The sequence below is a fragment of the Lissotriton helveticus genome, chromosome 3_1 (genome assembly GCF_964261635.1).
Source record: "Lissotriton helveticus chromosome 3_1, aLisHel1.1, whole genome shotgun sequence".
NCBI lineage: Eukaryota > Metazoa > Chordata > Amphibia > Caudata > Salamandridae > Lissotriton > Lissotriton helveticus.
This window is the reverse complement of record NC_136061.1, coordinates 1,835,927,851-1,835,951,670: the sequence shown is the minus strand read 5'-3', so window position 1 is coordinate 1,835,951,670 and position 23,820 is coordinate 1,835,927,851. Positions and strand designations below refer to the sequence as shown.

The 23,820-nt window shown below is 42.6% G+C and overlaps 1 protein-coding gene across 1 annotated transcript in view; it reads right to left on the bottom strand.

The window, feature by feature from the left end:
* LOC144823881 (mucin-2-like) overlaps positions 1–23,820 on the bottom strand; it is a 1,553,567-nt gene that overhangs the window by 966,379 nt on the left and 563,368 nt on the right. The window contains exons 8-9 of the mRNA XM_078682769.1: positions 3,385–3,510; positions 642–759 (exon numbers count right to left, since the gene is read on the bottom strand). Coding sequence (XP_078538895.1) covers positions 642–759; positions 3,385–3,510 — 244 coding nt within the window. The remainder of the gene's footprint in view (positions 1–641; positions 760–3,384; positions 3,511–23,820) is intronic.

Sequence of the window (23,820 nt, the reverse complement as noted above, 5' to 3'; positions counted from 1 at the left end):
TGTATTTAATTCCTGGTGCTCTTGAAAGTTTTCCAGTTGTTACGAATATTGAGTAAATTCTTAATTTGCTCTGGGAATTGCGAGGTGAAAAGCCCTTTGCCAGCTTTATTTAAAAAGAAAAATAACCATATTTTCCAAATTTTGCAGCAGTTTTGTAAAAATCGCGGCATTTTTACAAAAACTGCACAGCAAGTGTGGTGATGACCTGTTTCTTTTTCATCCTAGAATGGTAGTGATTCTGAGCTAGGTTGAAGTAAACCTCCAACTATTGGGTGGAAAAGGGTAATCTCCGAATCTGGAAATAGCCTCAAATGTACATTTGTAGACATTCACAAACTTTTAAGGCAAACTTCATCTTGGAGCAGCCACATCTCACCTCTAACGTGGAAATACATATTTGTACGCACTCGTGGCAGAGAGTTCCTCAGTAGTAAATTAACATACGTCCCCCAAAACCCTTTTGGGGCATCCCAGCAGGAATGAAAAAGGTACATTTGTTTGTAATTTTATATCTATAACTGTATTTACCTTTGTGAATAGAATACTTTGTTTGTATGTTTTTAATGGTATGTGATTGGGAAGAAAACATGAAAGCCATTAAATGGCACAATCTCCACATGTTCATGCATACTCAAAGTTACCATGTAAGGCATTCAGTGGTGAATGAGCTCCCCGGAGAATAGATCTTGTTTCTTCTAGTACAGCTGCACTCGTCCTGGTCGATGCACCCAGAGAGGTTGATGTCATCAAGTACAGTTCCTGAAACCAAAAATATAACCAGACCATTTCAGCACATAATGATGACAATGCTCTTTGACCAGGGCACAGTGTGGTTTAGCAGATAAGACAATCACATTTCTATGCAATGAGCAAAGTTCGCCACTCCAAGAAAGTGCCTAGTGTTACCTCAGGTCTTCTCCACCACCAAGAAGATATAAACAGTAAGCATAAGATAAAAAATAGGAATGGGATGTCAAGACCCTCAAATAGGTGATTTCAAATCCAATTTTAGGTAATATCGAAGTCCATGAATCAGTCTGTTTAGAATAAAAGAGAGTGTTCGTTGGTTATTGGTAATGGAGCTCACTGTATGCCAGGTGGAGATGATTGTTTCAATGCCTTGTCTGTTGATGTGAGATAGAAAGGGACGATGTTCAGGCAATTTCATCACCAATACAAAACACAACTAAGACATGCCTATCTGAACATCTGAGACCCATCAAATCATTGGCTTATGCTAAGATAAGAATTGTGATATGACCTCCCATCCTGAGGGGCCACTTTGACCCTATTGCCTAATCACTCTAATGTTGTGTCAGTGAGTAAGAAAATGGGTTGGTACCTCTAATGTCATGTCAGTGAGATATAGTGAGAAATCGATCTATTAATTGAGAGTAGTAGAAGCCCCCCCTCAAATAATAAACATAGCCCTGGAAAGGATGTACCACAAAAGTCACTAAATTAACCTGTGCTTAACTATTTGGTGGCTTGGTAAAAAGCAGTCAGGCTTAACTTAGAGGCAGTGTGTAAAGTATTTATTCAGCACACTAGCTCTAATAAATAAAACTTCCAAACCAATTTCGAAAATAGTTTAAACTGCAGTAAATAAAATGAATTCAGAACATCAAAAATCCAACCATTAGAATCGTGGATGTGCAATTTCAAAGCTTCAGTTAGATACAGGGCCTAAAAGCATGATGCGCTAACTGAAAGTATCTGGTTGCTCTGGCCAGGATAAATTCAGAAGTTCTGGCCGACTCAAGCGCAGGCAGGGCCACAGGACCAGGTTTGGACTGCTAGAAGTTGTACCCTATGTCCTTGATTTGAGGTCTGTGTGGTGTTGCTTTGCAAGGCTCCCCAAAGTTTGCTGTTGGTTCATTGAATCTTGCAGCTGTGCGGTGAGGCTTTGTGTCACTCGGATTTGGTTCTGATGAAGCTGTGTGAAGATGCTTGAGGTGTTTTGCGATGCTCCTTGTCAGTTCAGATGAAGCTTGAGCTGAAGGATGAGGCTTGGAGGTGCTTTGTGTTGCTTAGCATCAGATCCTATAAAGCTCTTGTTGGTGTGGCAAGGTTTTGATGAGCTTCATATCACTTCGCACTGGATTTTTAGGAACCCTCAGTTAGGCAAGAAAGAGTCCTCCCTGATGCCAGACATGGGTCCTGGATCAGAGGAGGCACTTCTTGAGGATCAGGGACTAACTCAAGCAGAGACCAGCAGGGCTCAGGCAGGACCAGTTGCAGTTTCAGGTAGGTCTGGTGCAAGGGGTCAGCTGCACAGTTGCAGGGAGATTTCAGGAGCTTGTTGTCCCAGTAGTTCAGACAAGAGTTCAGCCAACTGCCCCTTAGAGTCACTCAGGTAGGCCATGTAAAACTTTAAATTACATCCTACTTTTCAATACAATGCACCCTGCCCTATGAGCCTTTAGGGCCTACTTTACCTGTGATTTAAATGTATTGAAAATAAAGATATAGGACTGCCTATTTGTTTATTTTGCCAAATCGAAATGGCAGTTTATAAATGCAAACACAGGCTTCAGTGGCAGGCCTAGGATGTTTTAATCTGCTAATTAGTGGGTGGCATAATGAGTCCGTAGGTCTTCTAATAGCATTTAATTTACAGGCCCTGGGTACATGTAGTACTATTAGCTAGTGACTTACAAGCAAGAGAAAATCGCCAATTGGGTGCAGGGCAATTTTACATTGTTTGGGAGAGAGCACAAGTGCTTTTGCAAGTCCTCAAGCTAACAAATTCTGCAAAAAAAGAGGGTTGAAGGCAAAAAGTTTCGAGGGGACACTGCTGGCAGGGCCAGGTCCAACAGTAAGTAAATGAGGTGGGGGGTAGTTATGTCCTCCAAAAGCCTTGAAAAGAGACAATTTTCTCTTAATGCTTGGAGTATGTGCCAGGGAAAGCACACGAGGTGCTTTGTTAGAAAAAATGTAACCTTTGGACAGCTGATGGATACAGAGTCATATGCAACGAGAAGGCTGGGAGGGGAGATGCATAAACTGAACAATCCACAAGCCAGAAAGTGTGCCCCCCCCTCAAGAACACGTTCTGATAAAAATCAATGTTTGTTTCTTGGATAGATTTCCCACCAAATGTTTAAAATGTAGTAGGGGTTACATTTTCCACTAGGATGTGTTGCTCAGTCTCTGCATGTGCAGGTAAAAAGTGATTGATAAATGGCTAGTTGGAGGTAATCTATAGTACGTAGAGGGGCAACCTACTAGACTGTATGGGAAAAGCTGGGTTAATGACATGAACATAATATTGCACTCAGGTACTCTGAAGTGGACATGAGGTCTTCGTGAGCCTAAGGTGGGGATGTGCAAGACAAAGCACAGATTTTTCAAGAGTGTGCAGTCATTATGGAAGGAACTTGCCTGCTGGACAGGAGCAGACGCTGTTGCATTCCTCTGTGCAGATCTGGGAATGATCCGGGTTGGAGCAGGTGTCCTCACAGGCTGATCCACATTCCTGGTACTCCAAGTTCAATGGGCACTCGATAACTGGAAGACAACGAAGAGATGTTATATAGAACTGTATCAAAAATCCCTTTGTGTACATCTCAACCTCGAGAGGACCCTGGATAGATTCTAATAGGCACGTTTTGCACCTTTAGGTCATATTCCAGCATGGCAAACATGTCTCCATTAAATCACTACCACACTATCCACAGTGTCTGAAAATGTCTGTGCATCTATCAAGTCCTACAATGCACAGAATTAAGATTAAAAGCAGCAACAATCTAGAACGAGTTCTAGATCCTCACCACTACTTCCAGACACCTGCTTTAGAAGAGGAAGTGTTCCAGGTGCTATGTATGAACCTACCTTCTTATTCCACGTGTGAAAATGTTTTATTTTAAATTCCAAACTGTCATATAGCTACTATATATCTTTATAATGCATTAAGTTAGCATAGGCACATTACATGTTTAAACGCCATTTTTCCTTTTGCTGCTTCTGCACACGACACTTAATTGTTGATTTAGCTTTCAACCTAGTAGTTTGTTGTGGTTTACATGAGAATAATATGTTATTACTCTGATATCAGCTTTGCTCAATAAACTATGTCTGTACAGAGAGTGCTGAAGCTTCAGGAACAACAAGATACTGAATTGTTATGAGGTCTGATCTTCGCGCCTTCATAGACATAACATAAGTGCAGCTTCTGCCAACTTTGGCTTTTAGGCGGGTTTTATATTGCTTTGCTTGACACACAAAAACACACTTGATGCTGTTCGTATGCAGAGAGAGCTGGTGTATGCTGATGTGATCTCTTCATTCTAGGATCCTGAGGTATGGGCCCGCCCTAATTCAAACCCAAAGAGACCTTCTTAGCTATTAATATAATATGTGTGTTAGGGAGGGTGAGAAATAAGTGTTGTTAACTCTTATTCATTACAGCATGTTAACATGCTGTCACCATTTGCTTTCTATGGACTAGTAACTATGCTGATAACTTTGCTTCTGATAATATGTTTCCTTGTATTATCTAAGATACTGCGCCTGAGAAGACGGCATTAGTAAATAAATATTTCAAATGTACACGTTTCCTCATTTACTCCACGTTCTGGTTTGAAATGATTGTATAACGAAAGAGTGCTCATGTGTTCCACGTAACCTGAGGTATTGTAAGCTCATGTTCTGGTTTGTCTAAACATTGGGAGTTTGTTATGACCAATGAGACACTGTAGCTAGCTCGGTAAGGGGTTTGTTGGGTACTAAGGTGAGTTTTAGGTCACCCTAATTCGCTGAGGTTCCAATCCTCTGTGCACAGTTCTGTGGGAGAACAGAAACCCTGCTGCAAAACTACACGCTTTACTGAAAGAAAAATATGTTCTCAATGATAAAATGTCAATCAACTGGTACCTGATATCAAGACAGAAACGGTCTTCAGTTTTGTTCATGCTTTCTCTGAAATATGTATTCTGGCTTTAAGACGTCATTTAGGGGTCTCCATTGGTTACAATTATACCTCTGACGCTGTCCTTGCGACCCCTGGCCTCAGAGGTTGTAAGGGCAGTGTCACAAGCAAAGATAAGCAAGCGTCTCGTGCGCCTTGCATGCTTTCCCTGCCCCTCAGCTACATTGTGTCCAAGAGGAGGCAAGAAAACTCTGAGCAGCAGACAGATCTAAGCAAACACACTTGCAAAACAATTATTTAGTTTTAAATGGAGCCGACACTTGTAAAATGCATCTATGTGCCTCCTACTGAGGCTGAGCAAGTGAATAGCGCAAGAATTAAAGGTGAGAGATAGGTTAGAGAGGAAAGACTAATGGGGGAAAGTATACAAGGATTAGTGGAAGAGGACACTAGAGCGAGAGACAGGTGAGAGACAGAGGCAAGGACAGAGATGTGAGAGAGAAGGATTAAAAATAGAGAGATGTGACAGATATAAGAAAGATATGGACACATGTGAAAGAGTGTATCTCACGGTTGAAAGGAATAGGGGATAAATACATAGGCATATAACAAAGAGACAGTTAAAAGTTAGAGGTAAAGACCGGTGAGAGAAATAATAGTATTAACATTGTGATGTAGATAGAGACAATGAGAAAGAGATAATTAGGGGATACAGAGAGGAAAGTGTCAGCGGCGGGGTTGGCAGCAAAATCACTACCTGTCCCAACACCCCCAGGCGGTGGTCCCTGGTTGCTCTTAACCTGCGGAGACTGAGCTCTGTCAGCACATTCTTTTTTCCTGCTGCGCGGGAGTGTCAGCAGGGACAGCATTGGGGGCTAAAGGACTACCTGTCCCACCATCCCCAGGGCCTCAGCATGCGGTCCCTGGCAGTGGCGTCACTAGGGTCGGTGTCACCCGGTGCGGGTAACTCATGGTGTCACCCCCTCACGACTTACCGCATGGAACTCCTCCGCTCTGATTCCGCCAGTGGACACAGTTGGCAAATAACAGGACCATACCACCCTATCAAAAATTATGCCACATTACACCAGGTGATTTCCCTTTTCTTTCTTCATAATTTAGTCAACCCTCCCAGATAATGTGGCCCACCTCTGCTGCATAATTCCAGTGGCCCTAGCTACGAGTGGCATTAGGATACTAAATGGCCCCGGCCGAGGTGAAGGGCAGTCAAGGTACTGGGGAGTTGCTTGGTAATGGCTAGCAGCCGCAGCTGCTGTGTAACTAATTTCTAGTTCTATTAATTTTAAGGATGTTTACCATATGTGGATAGCCTGGAAATCTCCTGGACCCTAGTTTGAAATCCTCTGAAATATAGGCATTTCATCTATTCCATCTTCTAGTCTGTATGAATCCCTAAAATTGGAGGAGTTGGCATAAGCATTTCATGTTGAGCATTGCATAGCCTTATACAAATACATTTTGCATTAGATGTCATAATCTGTGGGGGACATGAAAGCTGAAGCCAGGTTCTCACTCATCAATAACAAGCAAATATAAATTTCTTGATGAAGCTGTTTGGTTTATCATAGCTCAGATCGCAACGTGTCGGAATATTGTCTCAAACCTACAAAACAGAATGTGAAAACCTTTGGTAAAGAAGTTAATAATGAAACTCTCAAAATAGTTTGAGCCGACAGAGTTGAATTGTTATGGAATAGAATGCACGTTACTCATCCCGGGGTGCTTCTAACGACTCCCTCAACTTCCTACTACCTTCTGACTAGTAGAGATGTTCCTAACACATAAGCAAATTAAAGGCTATTTCCTCTTGCATCCATCTTTTTTGTTTTGGCCTTCTCTTCCCAACTTTTCTAGCTCCTTTCCAAATCCTGCTCATTAACTTCCTGTTGCTCCTTCCCTCTTGCAAGCTCCCATCTCTACCTTTCCTCACCTACCCTTACTCTCACGGCTCCTAATTTTGACATCATGTCTACACATTCACCTCCTTTCTACCTATGTCCACCTAAGGGATATCAAAAAAGGGAGTGAAGAGGTGGTGCCACTCTGCACCGCGGTGGGCTAATCCTCCTCTTATGAAAGTACGAATAATCAATAGAGACCACCTGATATGAAGTCAGTATATATTCCGGTGTTGGTGGAATATACTCAGTGTGTTAAAATACCCCTCACACACCAAAAGGGCCCTTGGTGTCATGCTTCATCATCGGGGTCTTCCCGCCCCCGCTGCGGGACGGGGCAGTGCTGCGACAAGCGACTACACCGGAGCACCTTTTATTGTGAGTACTATGTGAGTGAAATGAAGTGAGTGTCAGTGGGGTCAGGAGTGATATTAGAGTGAAGTTAAAAAATACCTGGCCTAGTGGTAGAAAAAACTGTTTAATAGGCACTGGCTGGTATTGTTAAAAGGGGTGAAGCGGAGAGCTAAAGCAAGTTACTGGGCTTGCTCTCCTGTGTGGGTCAACATGTTTCGGGGCGACATGCCCCTTCGTCAGGACCGGGTACAGATCCCCCTATCACTCACTAATGTTCTACCACAATATGAAGGTGTAATATATTATCAATGTGTATAAATATATTTTATAGATATACGTGTTCTAGCTCTATCAGAAATTCTGATGTCATAAGCCTGAAAGAATAAGAGCACAGGTTTTAGAAAAGCGCGGATCCCAATGCGCTGGATTAATGGTTACCTGTAAGGAAAAAAGGCAAACGAAAGGAAAAACACACGTGTAGGCTTTTATACATGGCAGGCCAGAGGGTCCTGGAGATGGCCATGTCGCCAGGTATAGAGGTCGTGGAAACAAATATTTAGACACACACTTTACACACATAACACAGTAGAACACCATATGCTAGCTGTCAACGGAGGGAAATGTATATACATCAAGATACATACTTTTGAAATAGGAGACAGTGCCCCATGAGCCAAGGCTGGGCGAAGGGTAAGTGGGGTCCAACTGCAAGGTGGGAAGAAATGGGAACAAAGAGAAAAAATAGGAAAAAAGTTTTGCTAGGACCTTGTATTGCTAAAGTACTGAGTTGTTCTAGGGAATGGGGACCAAGTATTCCAGGTCTGTTCTATCGGCTATGCCGTACTTACTAAACCCCAGCACCTCGGTGCTTCCTCCTTCATCAGTGGCTTCCGTGGTAATGGTCAGCTAGAGTAGGGCGGGTCATTTATAGTGTGGGAGTAATTGGATAATGGCTATGTTAATTGATTAACTCGAGATAGGTGTGTTGGCTCGGTCGAGTTGTGTAGCCATGTAACTGAGGCGGCCATTATTAAGTGTTCAATAAGTGGGAAGAGGCGCGCTTAGGAGATCGTATTCCTTTTACACAAATGCCCCGTAACATTGTTTACTCCGTGTCCTCTATTGTTGATGGGAAGGTAGTGTTAGCGGGAAAACGCATTCGCGTATAACGAGGCGTCTCAGAGAAAAAGTTGCGCATGCGCGGAAGGGCTCTGTCTCTAGTTTGTACCGCGCATGCGTGGAGGAGTGGTATTCCTCCGCACACGCGAGGTACACAGGTCCACTGGAATCAACAGCCAGTGGCACCCCTGGGTGTATCAACTCGGAGCCAAACAGCGTCGACCAGTCGAGGAACTTAGTGGTAAACTTGTCGGACCACCTACAAACGGAAGCCCAGGAGAATGTCCTGAGTAAGGGTTTGGGTTTTGTCCCCACTCACAAGATGGACAAATTCAAACTCTGTCAAGAGATGAAAGAGTTTGTACGTAAACTCAAGCTCAAAGCCTTTTTTCAGAACTCGGATAATATTAATCCACATTTGTAAAGCGCACAATCACCCGTAAGGGTCTCTAGGCGCTTGTGGCCGTCGGGAAGATTAAGCAAGCTATTGCCCACAGTCACATGGTGCTGGGCTAACCTGCCGCCGGAGCCGGGGATCGAACCCTGCTCCCCAGATTCCAGCGTCAGTCGCCCTGGCCGCGGCGCCACACCTCTGAAACAAGTGAACCTCTGAAACACCTCTGAAACCTCTGAAACAAACGTCCAATCTGATACGGGTCCGAAAAACAAATCCACTTTCACCCCCCTAGACTCAACTTTACCAGTTGAACTGTTAGCTTTCGAAAAAGCAGTCATGGCAGATCTGGAACAGCTACCCACGGACGCTGGTGATGTCTTTAACAACACTACCAGACTTGAGAGAGTCGCTCTCCATGAACTTGCCAACAATGAAAATATTGTAATCAAGCCAGCCGATAAAGGCGGGGCCAGGGTTATACAGACATATACCAATTACAATAGAGAATGCAGAAAATTACTTGAAGACAGACGTAATTATCAAGTACTCAGGGAAGACCCGACTGAAGAAGTCAGGATCTGTATCCTCATTATGATTGAAGAAGCAATGGCACATGATTGGCTGAGAAACAGGAGAGTGAATTCCTGCTTCAAAAAAATCCCAAAACTCCTTACTTTTACACGATACCTAAAATTCATAAAGATGCCCCCTATCCTCCTGGTCGCCCTATAGTATCTGCTATACAGTCAATTCTTGAACCTCTTTCAAAATTTGCTGATGCTTTCCTCAGACCTATAGTGCAAACTACAAGTACCTATTTGAAAGACACCAAAGCCGTCCTACAACTGGTCAAGGAAATATCTTTTGATCCAGAACAGGACCTCCTCCTAGGCCTCGATGTAGAGAGTCTCTACACGAGTCTTCCCCATCAAGAGACTTTGGAAATAATAGAGGAAGTTCTGTTCTCTACACCTTGGGTATACCACACTCCGAGACAGGTGGTCCTTGAATGCATATCCATGACCCTGAAGAAAAACTTTTTTCTGTATGAAAGCACATACTACTTACAGAAACACGGCACGAGTATGGGGAGCACCTGTGCCCGAGCTTGGCCGGGCTCTATGTACACCACCTCGAAACCACCAAAATCCTGAATGACCGGAATCCATATAAGAACCATGTGGTCGCATGGAAAAGGTACATTGATGACGTGCTCGTCATCTGGAGGGGTGATCATGACCCAGTTAACCAGTTCATGACTTGGCTGAACCAACAAGATCGGTTCCTTAAGTTCACCCACACAGCCTCCAAGGAGAACCTTGTCTTCCTGGATCTGAATATCTACCCCGCCAATGGTAAATTAGAAACATGCACCCACTTTAAACCTACAGCTAAAAACAGCTTGTTGCTGTATAGCAATTTTCACCCACGACACCTACGTGACAACTTACCCTACGGACAATTCCTTCGCATTAGGCGTAATTGCAGTGCTATTCAAGATTTCAAGACCCAAGCAGCTGATCTAAAAACCAAACTGGTAAACAGAAACTATCCAAGAAAGGTGGTCAATAAAGGCTTCAAAAGAGCCCGCAATAACAACAGGGAGGCCCTTTTAGAACCGACAGTGATAAAGGAACCAGACCAACGCCCCATCTGTGTTACAACATACAACACCAATTCGAACCAGATCACAAAAATTGTGAAAAGGCACTGGAGAATACTGAATTGCGGAAAACTAGATTTCCCGAAACCAATGTTCGCACACAGAAGAGGCAAGAACCTAAAAGATCTGTTGGTCCACACAAGACCAAAAAAACTCACTAACGACGAACCCCCAAAACTATCAACAGTCGGCGGGCACCATCCATGTGGCTCATGTGCGTCCTGCCAATACACGCAGAAAAGTCGTAATATCACCTTCTCCAACCAGTCCACTTGGGAACAACGTTCCTTTACCAACTGTAATAGCCGTAACTTGGTTTATCTGATCACTTGCCCGTGCAAAAAAGAATATGTGGGCATGACCACTAGGCCAGTCAAAGTACGGATGGGCGAACACCGCAGCAACGTACGTTGTAAGAAAACTAAGACTAGAATGGCCACCCATTATGCAACAATGGAACACAGTATCGATGACCTGAAATGGACAGTCATTGAGGCCTTCAAGAGTGACAAGGACCTTCTATCCAAGGAACAACGTTGGGTTTACCGCCTTGGCACCCACTTCACAGGGTTGAACGATGATATTCCCTGGTCCCAACTCAGTGTGTAATCCAGTTAGGGTACCATGATTATGATAGTCCCCAGGTCTAAACATGTAAATAAGATCATTATTTGCAAATCTCAGACCACACCCCCAAGTATCTGCTTGTTTTATTATGTTTGTGTGAATCAAGATTTTAATTAATCCACTGCGTATTTCCCCTCTTTTAGTAATGTAAAGTTGTAATTGTAATGGAAAATATTGCCAATTTTCAGTGTCAGGAGGGGCATCGATCGCACCCTCAGTCCATAGCACTGATAACACACGTGCGCGGAGGAATACCACTCCTCCACGCATGCGCGGTACAAACTAGAGACAGAGCCCTTCCGCGCATGCGCGACTTTTTCTCTGAGACGCCTCGTTATACGCGAATGCGTTTTCCCGCTAAAACTACCTTCCCATCAACAATAGAGGACACGGAGTAAACAATGTTACGGGGCATTTGTGTAAAAGGAATACGATCTCCTAAGCGCGCCTCTTCCCACTTTTTGAACACTTGATAATGGCCGCCTCAGTTACATGGCTACACAACTCGACCGAGCCAACACACCTATCTCGAGTTAATCAATTAACATAGCCATTATCCAATTACTCCCACACTATAAATGACCCGCCCTACTCTAGCTGACCATTACCACGGAAGCCACTGACGAAGGAGGAAGCACCGAGGTGCTGGGGGTTTAGTAAGTATGGCATAGCCGATAGAACAGACCTGGAATACTTGGTCCCCATTCCCTAGAACAACTCAGTACCTTTAGCAATACAAGGTCCTAGCAAAACTTTTTTCCTTTTTTTTCTCTTTGTTCCCATTTCTTCCCACCTTGCAGTTGGACCCCACTTACCCTTCGCCCAGCCTTGGCTCATGGGGCACTGTCTCCCTATTTCAAAAGTATGTATCTTGATGTATATACATTTCCCTCCCTTGACAGCTAGCATATGGTGTTCTACTGTGTTATGTGTGTAAAGTGTGTGTCTAAATATTTGTTTCCACGACCTCTATACCTGGCGACATGGCCATCTCCAGGACCCTCTGGCCTGCCATGTATAAAAGCCTACACGTGTGTTTTTCCTTTCGTTTGCCTTTTTTCCTTACAGGTAACCATTAGTCCAGCGCATTGGGATCCGCGCTTTTCTAAAACCTGTGCTCTTATTCTTTCAGGCTTATGACATCAGAATTTCTGATAGAGCTAGAACACGTATATCTATAAAATATATTTATACACATTGATAATAAATTACACCCTCATATTGTGGTAGAACATTAGTGAGTGACAGGGGGATCTGTACCCGGTCCTGACGTAGGGGCATGTCGCCCCGAAACATGTTGACCCACACAGGAGAGCAAGCCCAGTAACTTGCTTTAGCTCTCCGCTTCACCCCTTTTAACAATACCAGCCAGTGCCTATTAAACAGTTTTTTCTACCACTAGGCCAGGTATTTTTTAACTTCACTCTAATATTAATCCTGACCCCACTGACACTCACTTCATTTCACTCACATAGTACTCACAATAAAAGGTGCTCCGGCGTAGTCGCTTGTCGCAGCACTGCCCCGTCCCGCAGCGGGGGCGGGAAGACCCCGATGATGAAGCATGACACCAAGGGCCCTTTTGGTGTGTGAGGGGTATTTTAACACACTGAGTATATTTAGGCTGTCCTGTTTTCAGTTTCTATTTTTGGTAAATTCTGGTGGGGTTTTTTCAGTGTTTTCAATATCTTAAAAAACAGTTGTTCTCAGTGGTTACACATTTTCACGCCACTAAAAACAGAAAAAGTGTTTTTCCAGTGTTTATGGAGCATTTTGCTTTGATCATTGCTTGCTTTCTGCACTGAAAGAACATGGTATATAGACAGTGTACGTATAGTGTATATGAGGTCCAAAGAGATTTTTGTAAATTAATCTTATTGTAGTACACAATACAATACTTCTTCAGTGAGTGTTTGGTCATGTGCGCTCGCGCTTTCCTTCCCATGTAAACTTCTGTGAAAAGGCCCTCTCAGCATTCATAGCCCCTTGGGCTGAAAACCATCATCTACGGGGCACAGTTGGGATGACTCTTTCTTGGATGCCACATAAAGCACAAAATTATAAATATTTGCATTTTAGTTCCTCGGCATAAGAAAACAGTGCACCAGAATGGACTAAAAAGTCAATAGCATACCTCATTAACTCTGAAGATTGTAAATCACTTCAGCTCTGGTATCAATTTTGACAGGTCATCACACAATTTTTTTATATACGTAGCTGAATCACTACAAATACAAATAATATCACTCCAATCTTTGTTGGAAAGAACCTTTTTTTGCAGAGCATAACAACTGACACTGCGTTCCATGTTTTCCAAAAGTCTTGTGTCACGTTTTCACCACTATCCCAGATGCTTGGTGAGATATATACTTGTCACTATACCTTGCATTTAATGTTTAAAGCCTGAGGTGTTGGCAATTCACCTACTATCAATACTGACCCACTAGAAACTATGGTCTGATGTATTAAGGGGTTTTACCCATTTTCTGTGGTAAATGTGATGACACATATTAGGAAAGATTTTTATGAAACTAGCCATTTTACCTGTCAGTGAAAGAATCAAATGCAGCCAAAATATCAAATGTGAGTTTGATATGTCCTGATTCTCTACAGTTTATAAAATAATTAAACTAAACCTAAAACCTGAAACTAAACCCTGCATCTTTAGACCAAAGGCCATAAAACTGAAAAAAGTAAAAGGAAGAAGAAACAATATTTTAGTGGCATCCCTAAAGAACAAAACTGAAGCAGAATAATGTTAGCCAGTCTTTCTTACTGCTAGATTGTAGAACAAAGTTACATTTTATTGACCCCTTCAGTAAGAACAAAATGACTCTTTCACTTTTTTTTCCCTTTCTTTGAATGGCATTTAGTTTGTGGTTGTGCAGGTGTTTTTTCAGTGTTTATATGTTTTCACCGGTGAGGGCTATTTTTCTTTCAGTGGGGTTTTAACAGTTATTATAGGTTTAAACCTAAAACCCCACAGCCTAAGTATATTCCACCAACACCGGAATATATACTGACTTCATATCAGGTGGTCTCTATTGATTATTCGTACCTATGTCCGCCGTCAGCCTCTCGCATTAAATTACTCCAAAATCGGAAATGACAACTTTTGGAACATTCCTGTGCCTGCAGATTTAAAAGGGAAATACATTTTTATTGGCCTTTAACATGTTTCATGCTACGTTTCCATTTTTGCGTGATCCAGCAGCTAAATTACAAGATGTGGGAACAGGATACTTTAGGGCAGATTTACAATAACTGGCGCATCCCTGCATATCAGCAGGGATGCACCAGTAATTGTGCGTCACGGCTCCGCCACCATGGATGCATCACATTTACAATGCGGCGCATCATGGGGCAAAAATGGACAGATGCGTGATGCATCTGCTTCCGTAAAGGCGGTGCATTGCTTGAGTTGCGTCGCAAGCGCGACGCAGCTCCAGCAAGGCTCGGGGGTGCCCTATCCTGAAAATCCTGTGTCAATCCTTATGCCTGCTACAAGAAGGCGCAGGGTTTTGACGCAGCATGGCCTTAAAATTGGCTGAGTGAAATCTTGTAGATTTCACTCAGCGACTTTTAGGAGGCGTTCCTGTGCTGGAACACCCTCCCTGCGATGGAACGCCTCCCTCTGGCGCAGGGCTTTAAGACGTGACTCATCTCGGAGATGCGTGACGTTGTAAATACCCCGCACCATGGCGCATCTTTTGTGCCGCCGCTGAATCACAAAAGTGATGCAACGGTGGCATAAAAGAGGCGCAAGGGGCTTGTAAATCTGCCCCTTAGTTCCAAATCCGGATTTCACCAAACTGTGTGATTCTGGGAAAACTGCATAATTCCCTTTTCTTCCCAAAGTTCGATCCCTGTTTCCATTTATTTGTAAACGCTGAAAAATAATAGACTATGTTATTGTTGCGATACGCTTGACGGATGGCCGGCCATAGCTGTGCATAAGGGAGATTAAAAAAAGATTTCCAAATGAAGTTTACATAGCTGCACGTGTGGGGATCTGTTAGTGCTGTTATGCTAATATTTTCAGGCGAATATATACTTTATTGTATGTGTCTCCTTAACACACTAAGACACCACGGTGCGAGTACTGTGCACGTTTATCATTTAAATAAAAGTGAAAATATACTATTTCCAACTTAATTTCTTCATCACTGAAAAATCTGGATAAGTGCCAATAGGAGAAAAATACATTTGACCGAATCCAGTCTGAAATTTGAAACATTCATACTTTGAAAGCTGGATCCCTACCTATAACGAGAAAAGGCAAACTGCAAGAGACAGAATGTAAATGAAACATTAAAGCTGGGGGGTGGGGGCGAGGGGTGCCTGTGCGTGCGTACCTGTGCCCTGGCCCCTGCATCGACTGTCTGTTTCCAAGCTGTGCAGGTGGGGGCTCTGGCAGTGCACGGACCGACTCTGTCAGGAAAGCCGAGCTCAGGGCACACTGCAGTATTTTTTAAGCAGGTGCGCTTGCAGAGCAGACTCAGAGGCGAGGCTGCAGAGCTGTGTTACACAGCGTAACCGGTCAGATTGGTGTCACCCCATGTATGGTGTCACCCGGTGCGGTCCGCACCCCCCGCACCCCCCTAGTGACGCCTGGTTACTCTCGTCACCTGAGTAGCCTGAGCCCACATTCTTGTTTCCCTCTGCCCGGGACACGTCTGCGCCTGTCCGCCGCCGTTCCGGTCAGGCCGGGGTCCTTTCGCTTAGTTTCCTGTGTACAGATTTCCCAGCTCCCACAAGGGTAAGACTTGAATAAATATTATAAAATTATTTACAAAGGGAAATCCACGTGTAATATTTCCAAAATGGGTAAATGGAAAATATTCACAACTCCATTACTAACTCCATTACTAACTTCCTAATGGAAGCAGTGGGCCTCACTGAAAGTGAGATAACTCATTTAGAAGTAAGAAATATAGCCACAGAATAAGTCGCAAATGAGGCTAGGGGAAACAGTACAAAGCAGGCTGTGGGGAATCCCACATCCTTTCCCTCTAGCCTCCAATACCTGCTGATTCTGATAAAACAAACAACTAGCCCATTCCCTTTTGAACACCTCTCTGGCATAACTGAAAGTTCAGCAAATACTACCTTGATCAAACCTCAGCATTATATGGGATCACCTCCAGCTTAAAGGACCAAACTCCCTGCAAGATAACCTGGTGCTATGTCTAGAAATGTGAATAGAGCTTAAAATGTAAACTCTCCAATCAAAAGAGATACGCATAAGGGGATCTCGATACACAGGGTTTTAAGAATATCTAGACTTAAGATTACACTCGAAGTTTGAAAATCTTGAAAAAAAGTACTTACTGAATTTAAGGAAATAAAGGGGAGGGTCGCAACCCTAGAAAGTATGTGTACAGCCTCTACTATTATCACATAGAATGGGGCTTCTACACCAAATGTCCCTATCAATGGCATAACTGACAGCACAGCGAAAGTTGACCAGACTGTAATATCAACTATGGCATGTAGGTCAACTCTGCCCTGTCAAGCCAAAAAACAGAAATGAAGAAAATATCAAAAATCTATCTGACGAAGAAGCCTGCACTAGAATGTCAAAGCCTTCTGGCTATCATATCTGCTGAAGGCAACTCGGGTTGTACCGCACACACTTCAGATTCTTTACACCTTCCCCCAGATGCCCCTCCATATGTTATGATACTGAAGGGTGTCCCAAAATTGGAATCACATACCAAAGAAAATTGGTTAGACTTTAAAAATAAGGTTGCCCATTGGCGGATCATAATTGTGACATTATTTTTTTCTTTCAAGAAATTACCACTGCCAGAAAGTTACATTGGGTTGGGCAGTTGCAGAAGACTGATCATGGTGATTGAATAGCAATAAACTTTAAACGACCTAGCTGTGTTAAATCTTTGCTTTTTAATGTAAATCGCAGATAACATCATCAAGGTCAACTTGAGGGGAGGCCTACTGCAGTGCCACTATGCTTTTTTTTACTGTACTACAGAGCATCTGAGAAAAATAACGGGTCCCCGGCCCATTTATAGATTAGGCTTTCCCGGATCTTGTACTCTGACAGTGTTAACCAATAGAAATGCACTTGTCTCAAATCTTGACAAGTAAGGTTGACTGCAAGATTCTGATAAAGTACTAGAAAAACCAAGAGGCCCGGAAATACTAGTCAGTATCCATAGGTACATGACAAGCACCAAGCGTCGATGAAGTTAACAATATTCTTGTGGTCATGTCATGGGAAACTGTAGGGAAAAAAAACACAGTAGACAAAAGGAAGTGGCGAAATTATGTAAGCACTGCACACATATTGTGCTTGCAGGAAACATGGCAGACACAAAGTTTCTCGGTCATTGGTTTTGTGACCATTATCACTCTGGCTGATTTAGGGCCCGAAATCCACAACTAGGCACATTGCAAAAAGGGATCAATTTTCAGAGGAAAAATGTGATGTGTCCACGTGGCGTTTTGAACCATTTCCTAGGCCTACCTACACAAGAGAGGTACCATTTTCATTGACAGATTTGGGGAAGGGCTGGGTGGGAGGACATTTGTGGCACCCTACAGATTCCAGAACTTTTCATCACAGAAATATGAGAAAAATGTGTTGTTTTGATAAAATTTGAGGTTTGCAAGGGATTCTGGGTAACAGAACCTCGGGAGAGCCACACAAGTCACCCCATACTGGATTCCCCTCTGTGTCTAGTTTTTAAAATTGTACAGGTTTGTTAGGTTTCTTTAGGTGCCGGCTGAGCTAGGGCTCAAAATCCACAGCTAGGGACATTACAAAGAAGTTTTCAGTGGAAAAATGTGATGTGTGCTCATTGCATTTTGGGTTGTTTCCTGTCACAAACACTATGCATATCCGCACAACTGAGGTACCATTGTTATTAGGGGACTCAGAAAACACGAGAATGAAGAACAAGTGTTATTACCATTTGTCTTTCACATAATTTCTGCCTTCCAAATGCAAGACTGTGTGTAAAAAAGAAGTCATTTGAATAATACCCTCTAATTCACATGCTAATATGGGTACCCACAAATTCAGAGATGCACAAAACCGCTGCTTCTAAACTCCATTTTATGTCCATTTCAGAAATCCACATGTTTCCTTGATACCTATTTGTCATACTTTATATTTTACCATATGGATTGCTGTATACCTGGTACACAATGAAAAACCATTGCAACATGCAACTCAGTTATTGACTCTGGGTCCCTTGGGTTCTTGATAAATATGCAGCCTCATATATCCCACAATCATAAGGGTCCATCGGATGTGACGGTAATAGCTCAATACACTAAATGAAGACAAGGACACATCCATCTCTGCTTCACGAATCAGACCAATTCCTTTAACTTAGTAAACAATGAAAAGTTATGGAAGCTCATGGCTGAACTGGGTTCCCCAGTTGACATTATTTCACATCTATCCCAGCTTTACGCCCAGATTAACAGCATGGCTAAGGTATGAGTTAGGTGGAGAATGTACCCCAGACTTTAAGGTTACTAGCGGCATTAGGCAAGGCTGTTTTCTTGTTCCCTTCCTATTTTCAACATACATTAACAGGATAGACAATAAGTTACAGCATATAGAATCCGACAATCCTAAGGTTGGCTTTCAACCAACCTCAGTGCTTCTGTATGCTGGTATGGGATGGGATGATTATATCCTGGATAGTTAGCGGCGCTCACCGATTTCGGTGGTATTATTTGATTTCTAATTTATCTCAGTTATGAGTGCCTAGGGAAGGGTCAATCATCCAAATTACCCTCAATTGGATCAACATGGGTGGTTTTGAGGAGGGGTGGATCTGGGGTCCAGGGGGTGCACCTTGGAATACGTCCGTTATCTACTGGGGTCGCTATATCGACGACTGCTTTATGATCTGGTCTGGAGATATGAATAAGCTTACCCAGTTCTGTGAATACCTCAATTCTAATGACATGGGAAACCATCTAACTTACACTCTCAGTACTGAGAAAATTTAGTTCTTAGACTTGACACTCTTCATTGAAGATGGTCAGATACAGAGTAAATTATATCGCAAACCGACATCATGTAATGTGGTATTGCATGCTGGAAGCTCCCATCCGAGACACCAAATTGAATCAATCCCCTTTGGGGAATTAACACGTGCTAGAAGAAATTGTAGCAAAGACAGTGATTTTCTTGCCTGTAAGAACAACATGAAACTAAGATTTAAAGCAAGGGGATATAGCACTCACACAATTAAAGAAGCTGAACGCAAAATATCATGTACAGCAAGAAATGACACTCTCAAAGAGAGAAGTATCAAAGATACGAATTCAACTTAGGTCAGATTGATCACTATCTACAATCATGCAGCAGTGAGACTCAGAAACAGCATGACTAAACATTGGAGGTTACTGAGTAATGACAAAACACTCACTAAATACATCTCTAGATATCCGTTAATAACCTATAGACGTGGCAGAAATATTAAATCCTTGATCAGTCCTAGTTACCCAAAACAAGTGGAGAAAACTCAAGATTGGCTCACACAAAGATGTATAGGTTTTTTTAGATGTGGATGTTGTAAGATTTGCCCATTAGCCATGAACAACACCAACACATTTCATAATCATATGGGAAAGGAGTTTGAAATCAGACAAATGATGAATTGTAACAGCCGTTTTGTGATCTACATGATCAAGTGCAAATGTGGCAGCTTTTATATTGGAAGCACGTTCAGAGTACTGAAGGAAAGGATCTATGAACACTTGAGGGCAATCAGACACAATGACACTAGATATGTAACAGCGGTTCATGTCAATACTTGCAAGGCCCAGAATGCCAACAAAACCATCTGGTTTTGTGGCATAGATAAGTGAAAAGTGACCCATGGAAGGTAATCAAGAATTATATCTAAGACGTAGAGAAGCCCTCTAGATTCTAAAAATGCAGGCGGTAGAACATGGGATGAACTCCGATCATGAATTACATTACTTTCTAGGTGAATGAAATTATGGAGACCAGATATCATGAGCTAATCACTATAAAGCTTTCTTGATAGAGACAGTTTACCAACTATATATGCATGGAGTTGCTATATAACATCTAGGAATAGGTGGGCATCACTACCTAGTAGGACAGATATTTTATCAAGAGCAGCATTACAAACCTGCTGTGCTACACGTTGACGTAATAAATTACGGATATAAACTGTTTCGAATAGATACACCCAATGATGCAGGCTAATAGATATCAGAATGTCAATGATTGTGAATAGCATTAGGTATTATCCCTAATTCGTATAATTAATTACCATGTTAAAAATACGTAATATATGCTTTAAATTCTATATTAATTTGATGAAAAATCATAAGGAATAATCACATTGTATTACTTATGATGATAACGGTAGCACACTAGATATTACATAAGGACTGATGTTGATTTTCTAAGCGTACAAATATGTGATATGTACCAACTTTGAAAATTCTCCCTGTTCACTGCCTTTACATGTTCTAATTTTCTTCATATATATTAGTACACTGATCAAAAAGGACAGACTGAACTATCACCCCTCTCCCAACTCTCTCGAGTTTCTGGTATCACTTGTTTATATTTCAACTTTCGTTTTATTGGGATTTGCATTAGTTTTATATAATGACCTAACAATATTGTACATCCTAATATTCATGCACCCGGAGTATATCACCAGAATCACACCTAATATGGCGCCGATTCACTTTGCTTAGCTATGGGCTTCCAGTCCCTTAATAGCGAGATCATGAGCCATAGTGCAACACATTTTCGATACTCATTTTAGATGCAGAGGTATTCTCATTTTATTTGAGAACGTATATTGTAAGGCTTTATCTAATGTCCTTGCGCAGATAAGATTCAAACACCCGAAACTTTTTTTACTTCCAATATGGCGCCCAATAACGCCATGACGTGCCGGATAGGTCGGTCTAGTCCCGCACCGGCTAGAACACTTTCCATAAGACTTCCTACTTCCGGCAGGACACTTAGAGATACACGAACCGCGGAAACACGATAGAAGGAGTGGTGCTGTAATACGAGGTGAGAATGGCATTTTGACTTGCGCCGCAATCCACATTGCTCTCTGTTTGAACCGCATATCCTCGATCATAGATATTGATCATGGTCCCCATTTATCGTTTTTTCAGCACTTATTCACGGACGCCATTACACTGCGCAAGGATACACAGAAGTAGACATTTCGGATTTAAGATTAACAATTGGTGTACGCGTAGTACACCTTTATTGGGGTAAGATATGTGACTTGTACTATCACAGTGATGGGTAGGTGTAACAATTAGCTTAATCACATCAATCACTCCCATATGACCATGCCTTTAACTTGGATAAACATCGAATATACTGCTATTGGCTCCCCTTACTCATACATACTGCACTTTAAATAGGTATTTGGTCACCTATGAGCTGACCAGATCTACTCCATGCTTTTTACAGCTGTTCATGGCGCAATACTGATGCTGAAATTTCATATTCACCCAGCCAACTTAAGGCTGGGACGGAAGTACAACCAGCCAGAAGGTATGTACGGCTTATATCTATTTCCCTATGTTCTTACAGGCGAACCAACAGTTGCGCTTATCCACTAGGTAGGCCTGAGCTTTGGATGCTCAGCTCATATTCATTTTGGGCACACGATTTAATCATGAACCCACTAAGGTCTGACTTGAACACACCAATATTTAAGCACTTACCCCGTTCTCCGTGATCACCATTTACATACTATATTTCCTTGTGTCCCTTTTGAAGCAGATTTTACTCTTCTTACCCACATCGGGCGGTGTAGTTCTTTGTCTGTCCCTCACCCTTTTCCGGTATACCACTTCTATGTGGTGGCGGGATCTATAGACCGTTGACTTTGTTTAAATATGTAAATACAAACAAACTACAGTCTCTGCACCGCAGTGTAAATACATATAAGTAACACTAAGCTAAAAATCGGCAGATCTATTGAGACCTTGTTTACATTCTCTGGCAAGATCAGTAGCAAACCAATAAGGGAATTGGCTCAGCACTATAGGAGTACATGTATCACTTCTGCTACTTGCAGAGCTGCAGTGTAGGGCATGACCAGGACCAGGACCAGAATCTTACAAACTCAGGAAAACCAGTTCCTATGTAGGCTCTGTAGAGTCTTTTGTTACCCATAGAGAATTGAATACAGTAGAGTGTATGGTTCCTGTTCTGCATCCTTATCAGGACAAATGATTTATACTCGTACTCTACTTACCATTAAGTGATTTTCAAAGGTGTTTCCCTTCCCTGTTGTTCTCAGGAAACCTATGTTTCAAAGTATATGTGGGTCTAAACATTGACAATGAAATAAATTACGAGCGTAATCCTGTCACGGGGAAAAATAATTTGTTTACGAACTGCCCTCTTTTTTTACTAACTTTAAACATAATAGTTAACAGGCTCCTATTGATGTAATATATGTTATACATTCTTTTGTTGTCATCTGACTTTCACAGTCTCAGAGTCGCTCTGTTGTGGTCTTACAGTACTTAAAGATAGTGTGTTTCGGATAAGCTCATCACCAACAGCTTGGACTATGGCAACACCATTTCCATGGGAATCACCGCACAGCTGCTGAACCAACTTCGGAATATCCAGAACACAACAGAAAGGCTCGTCCTTGACCTCCTAAAAAGAGCCAACATCACCCCTCACCTCAGAACTCTTCACTGGCTCCCCGTCCACAAAATGTGCAAGTTCAAGATGCTAACTCATATATGCAAACCATGTACAATATTGGACCAGCCTACCTTAACCTCAGGGTTAAATTCCACCACCCTCTCTGAAATCTGTGCTCTGCCTCCCTCTTCCGCGGCCACAACCCCTGCCTCCACAGAAGCAGGAGCGGTGACTGTGCCCTCTCCTACCTGGCCACCAAGACATCGTATGCCCTTCTCCTCCGAACTGCTCCCACCCTACAGGATTTCAGAAATGGCTTGAAGACCTGGCTATTCAACTGCCCACTTGTAGAAAGCCGGCTCTGTATATACTGTACCGAAGTGAGGACTAGTGTGTGCAAAGTCCAGTGTATCCTCAGAGGTTTACAGAGACTTAAGTAGATAATACCAAACACTCTATTTGTAGTAGTGTGGTCAAACAGTTAGGCTTATCAGAGAGTACTGTCGATGCATTTGTTGTACATAGTCATACAAGACAGGTACACACACTCAATCACTAACTCCAGACCAACGTTTTGCAAAAAAATTACTTTAGTTACTTGCATTTTAGGAAGCAAGTGGAACTCGGTTGCAGGTAAGTAGACTTTTCCGAAATGTAATACTTTCAAAACATGCAGTCTGAATTGTTTTGCAAGGCAGTAACAATACTTTACAGTTTTGGAAACACTTTTGTATTGTCAATCAGAAATAGTAACACTGGGTACTTGAAAAAGATAGATAGTCATATCCAACAGATGAAATGCAATGCAATCCTCAGGAAGGAAATCAGTGTTATGCATTAGCAGCTAAGTACACAACTTACCTTTCCAGTCTTCAGGGGGTTTAGACCAACCATCGCAAGGGTACGTTTAAAGTGGGCACTGCACCGCACTGGGGTGGCTGAGTGCAGAGGGGGAGGTGGAACCCTTGAATAGTAAATTGAAGGATGTTACTGAGATTGGGGGCAGTAACCAATGGTTACTGTCCCCTACAGTGACTGCACCCTTTATGTGGCCCCTCCCTTTGGGGTAAGGGGTACATCCCTGTGCCTAATGGGTCTAATTTGCCAATTCAAGATGGAGAATATCTAAGTGAGGGGTTCGCCTCAGCTCCTGGGAATCCTAGAGCTGTGCCAGGCTAAGGTGGGCACTTCTTCTCTGCTTACTAA